This window comes from Gadus morhua, chromosome 16 (assembly GCF_902167405.1).
Source record: "Gadus morhua chromosome 16, gadMor3.0, whole genome shotgun sequence".
Lineage (NCBI taxonomy): Eukaryota > Metazoa > Chordata > Actinopteri > Gadiformes > Gadidae > Gadus > Gadus morhua.
This window is the reverse complement of record NC_044063.1, coordinates 6,088,365-6,093,092: the sequence shown is the minus strand read 5'-3', so window position 1 is coordinate 6,093,092 and position 4,728 is coordinate 6,088,365. Positions and strand designations below refer to the sequence as shown.

Below are 4,728 nucleotides of genomic sequence, written 5' to 3'. Positions count from 1 at the left end.
CGTTGGAAACACAGTGTTGAGAACAATCCCAAACCTCGGGGCAGTCAAGGGACTTAAAAAACGAAAATGAAAATGAAAAAAAATAGTCTTTATGACGCAACATTTCTCAGTGCAACAGTCCACAATGCAAATATCCTTCATTCGGAGTATGTTGAACATACATACACATTTTTTTGTGTTTATTTTTTTAAGTAAAAAAAAAACCATGTCACCGCAATGATCCAACAGCAGAAATAAGAAAACAGCTTCACGTTTGTACAGCTAGAGACTCTCACTGACCCCCCCCCCTTCTCCTCCCTATCCCCGCCCCTCCCCCCTCCCCCTAACACATTCACATCCTCCACACCAGAAAGCAACGCAAGGTCGGCAAACAAAAGAAAAAACCGACCAGCTGGGTCTCGTCATCGAGGGGTTTCATATCCTTCAGGTGAGTGACATTTTCACCGCCATAACTTGTCAACCCCCATCCCTCCCACCGCCCGGGGAAGGGGGGGGATGGGGGGGATGGGGACATATGGGAGAGCAGGGGAACGTGGGCCAGCGGTAATTACGTCCTGGCGGATTACATCGCGGCTGCAGGCGTGCATCGCTGACCTTTTCCCTGCGCCTCACCTGCAGGTTTAAATGCGCTGGAACCCGGAGGCGGGTCGAGATACGCTAACCTGCGGACGTAGAGCTCCTCGGACGCATGCACAGCGCCATGCGGGTCGCCCCCCCCCCCCCCCCCCCCCCGAAAGGCCAAAACGCAGCCCCCCACCCCCTGCTTAGCAACCGGGCGGCGAGCCGACCTATCAGGAGCGCCGCGTCAGGAGCAGCGTCATCATTCCTCTTTGTCTTTTTATTTTTTTAAGTAAGCCGACATTCACAAACTCTTCAATCACAGGCTTTATAAGGTTTGAGATATTTATGAGGAATACTGAGAAAAAAGTACATTGCAAAACAGAAGGAAACACTGCGACTGTAGATGCCATGGAGGTCCGCTGTTGGGTGGAATCAGTGGCTGAGTGGAATTGAAGGAATAATCTGACCAAACTTAAAACCATCTGGTATAATTTATTCCGTATATGGAATCACCCTCGAGTACAACATTCAACAATAAATGGAACGACAGTTCACTTGTTTTTTTTTTTGTTGTTTAAATTCACATTTGTTTATACTGTTATTTCATATAGTCATGTTATGAAACACAATTCAAAGTCATTTCAAAACCATTCCCGTAAAATATCGCTCGTTTAATACGGACATTGATTCCACAGTTTTGCTCTGACAGTGCTGGCTCTGAACTATACGCTTAGTGTGGAGTTTTTTGGACCGCTGTCAAACAAGGATCAACCAAGAAAACATTCTTTTTTTTTCTTCTTCTCTGAAGCAAATTCCAAAATGACTTAAAGCCTGAACAGAAAAACATGACCTATTCCTTTGCTGGCCTCGGTGCACAATGCCAGCTTCATAAAGCCTTTTGAGACATTTCCCAAATTTTAAAGAAGGCTTTCACATGCACAGTGTGCCCGACGGGCCTTCAAGGCTCGGGTAAGTAGCAAAGCCTTTCCTAAGAAGAAAAATAAGAAAATAAAAATAAAAAACAAAATTCAATGAAACAAACTACAGGACATCACGCAAATGAAGGTGCTTTGAAACATTTGCTAGGGTTTTTTCATTTTTTAATCAAGGGCTCACCAGCGATGATGCCGATACACACACACGTTTCTTCCATCGCGTTTGCGCAACCGGGGGCCACCGGGTTTTCAAGTATAAAACAAAGAAAGCGGGAGGGGATCTCCTTGGCGTGGTTGAGAAGGCAGAACAGAGCAAGCTGGGGGGGGGGGGGGCAACTCTGGGGCCGAATGGAGCCAGAATCGCACAACAACACGATGGATTACCCACAATCCACCTGGGGGTTCCCACACCGAACCACCGGCGGGCTTGATGGAGCGGACATGGGGTACTTCGACTTTATCACCACGGGACCCAAAAGACAATTTCAGTGTGTCCGTTGGGGCCCAAGCACACACCCAGAAAACTCTTGAGCACACTTGGAATTGCCGATCCTTTCGGAACAGGGTGTTTCTGTGCATTGTCAGGCCGCGGCCCACCTCCAAGTGGACCGCGACCCGCTTTAGGTCCTGACCCATAGTTTAAGAGACACTGCAGTAAAGTCAGGAAATTAAGCCACAAACTAACACCGTGTTCCTCCTCTGGCCCAGAGGCCCAGAGCCACTGGGGCGTCTCCCAGTGGGTGGGGGGGGGGGAGGGCTTATCTCTGGCTGTAACAAGGACTCCTCACCTCTCAACCCCCCTGCCCAGCGTTTTATAACCACGAATGGGACACAACCGTCCAAGGAAACCAAGTGGTGGTGGAGTAGGCAGCTGTCTTTGGCAACAAGTCTGGTGTGTGTGTGTGTGAGAGTGGATGTGTGTACGTACATGTGTGTGTTTTCACGTGTGTGTGTGTGTGTGTGTTTGTTTGTGTAAGTGTGCGCGAGCGTGCGTGTGCTAGTCCCTCACCAGCGGAGCCCTGTGTTCATGTCACCTGCGGCCCACCTCGCTCTGTCTCATGAAGTGGACGTTGTTGACGCTGTCGGCCAGCTCGGGGTACTGGTCCACCGACACCACGTAGAAGCCGTCGTAGCCCAGCACGCGGCCCGAGCCCAGCAGCTGCTGCTTCTCGCCCTCCGTCCAGCTCCGCGAGCACTCCTCGCCGTCCCGCAGTCTCTGGCGCTCGCGGGCCCAGGCGCGCGCCACCGCCCGCTCCCGCGCCGCCTCCAGCACGCGCGCCTTCTCCTCGTCCACGCTGCTGCCGTAGCGCGTGTTGAGGCTGAGCGCGCCGTACTGCAGCTGGATGTCGGTGATGCGCCGCGTGCGCCCGCCCACCACCGCGTTGACCTGGGACACCGTGAGGTTCACGCCCGTCTCCAGCGTGCGCCGGCCCACCGTCATGCCCAGCAGGGCCAGGTCGGCCTCCACCGAGCCCTGCTTGACGAAGTAGTGCGTGTCCATGCCGCCCACGGTGAAGTGCAGGTCCTCCAGGTACGCGGCGTCGTTGAGGACGGCCGCCATGCGCCGCCCGTCCTCGTTGGCCAGGCTGATGATGTCGGTGCTCATGCGGCCGTCGCGGATGGCGAACTTCACCCCCTTGCCGAAGATGGAGCCGGAGGACGCAAACTGCTTCCGGGTCTCGGCCTGCGGGCAGCCCGCGCCCTTGGCCCGGTAGATCTGCCCGAAGCGCTCCAGCTTGACGAAGGACTTGAGCTGCCTTTGGACCTCACACTGCACCCCGAGGAAGGACTGGGCAACACAGGAGAACATAAGGACACCGTCAGTCCCCGCTGCCATGAAACAAGGCTTAAGAGAGTACAGCTTCAGTTAGCATATACTGATATTCACTACACAAATAAAACAAGGAAAATAAATATGACAGGAAATGTCAATTTCATGTTGATATTATTACCAAGCAGGTAGAGTCACTTGAAATCTCATTGTTCAGCCTTTAACAGACAAGACAATACAACAGCAAAAAAAATCTAATCTCGGTCAAAATAAAATGGTATTGATATTTTATGTCAATAACAACACCCTAGCTCTAAAGTCCCTCCAGCAGCCAGAGGGACAACCCCCCCCCCCCCCCCCCCCCAAGGGCTTCCATGGCTCCCAAACTAAAAAAAAACACAACAAGTGTAGCTGGAGACTCGTGCTCCTTCATTAGCACATCAAACATCTCCGCCACTCCGCTGACGCCAGAGGACGAGACGGTTTTTTCGTGCCGCTGTGTTCCGCTGAAACGCTGTGATTAATAGTGTTGGTTTTATGGGCTGCTTTCTCTGCGAATGCTAATGTTAGATCTAGCTATTGTTTCCCCCCCCCCCCCCCCCTCCCCTTACCCTTCACGATACCATGATGCTAAAAGTTTGTTAACAAACAACAGAGAAACCCGCAAGCCTCGAACACGGTGGTGGGGTGGGGGGGGGACAAACATAATTAAAATCAAATTCTGAGGAAATATTGTGACACGAATTTCTGGAGGACATTCTTTAAGTCCCTGTTTGTTCATTTTCTTATCAATCTTGAAATAATCCAAATTAAAAAAAAACGTTGAACCTACAGCGAGGGAACAGGGAGAACAGCCTGAGCCTTGTTCATCAGGTCAAATTAAAATCGAATTTAGGTGCAGCTCTGACAGGCCGTCCAAAATGGTGGACCCTGGTTACACAACGGTTGGTTGGCAGCCAAGCCTGGCATCTTTGAAGTTGTGAACACACCACGCATCGCCCCAAAAGGGGTGTGTGTGTGTGTGTGTGTGTGTGTGTGTGTGCGCGGGGGGGGGGGGGGGGGGGGGGGGGGGGGTGGTTGGGGGTGTGTGTCAACGCGTGTTCGTCTCTCTGATCAGTGCTGACATGCGTGGTATTTTAAAAACAGGGTGACATGCCACTCTCCTGACAGCCCGCACTGCAGCAAACATGCAACCTGGAGTCAGTGGGTGGGGACACCACACACCACCCACAACACCACCCCTCACCAGCACTACCACCACCACTAGTACCACAACTACAACCAGTACCTCCACAACCACCACCCTAACCCCATAACCAATACTAACACCACCCCATCAACCATCATCACATCCACCACCACTACCAATACTATCAAACCCCCCTCATGACCCCCCCACCCCCCCCCCCCCCCCCCCCCCCCCACTGCCAGTAGATCAACATAAACCCCCACCCTCCTCCC

The 4,728-nt window shown here is 52.3% G+C and overlaps 1 protein-coding gene across 1 annotated transcript in view; it reads right to left on the bottom strand.

The window, feature by feature from the left end:
* Window positions 1-841: 841 nt before the first annotated feature.
* Window positions 842-4,728, bottom strand: part of tenm4 (teneurin transmembrane protein 4) — a 175,054-nt gene continuing 171,167 nt past the window's right edge. Inside the window, 1 exon segment of the mRNA XM_030380863.1 lies at window positions 842-3,285. Within this exon segment, the coding sequence (XP_030236723.1) occupies window positions 2,527-3,285 (759 nt within the window). The 3' untranslated portion in view covers window positions 842-2,526.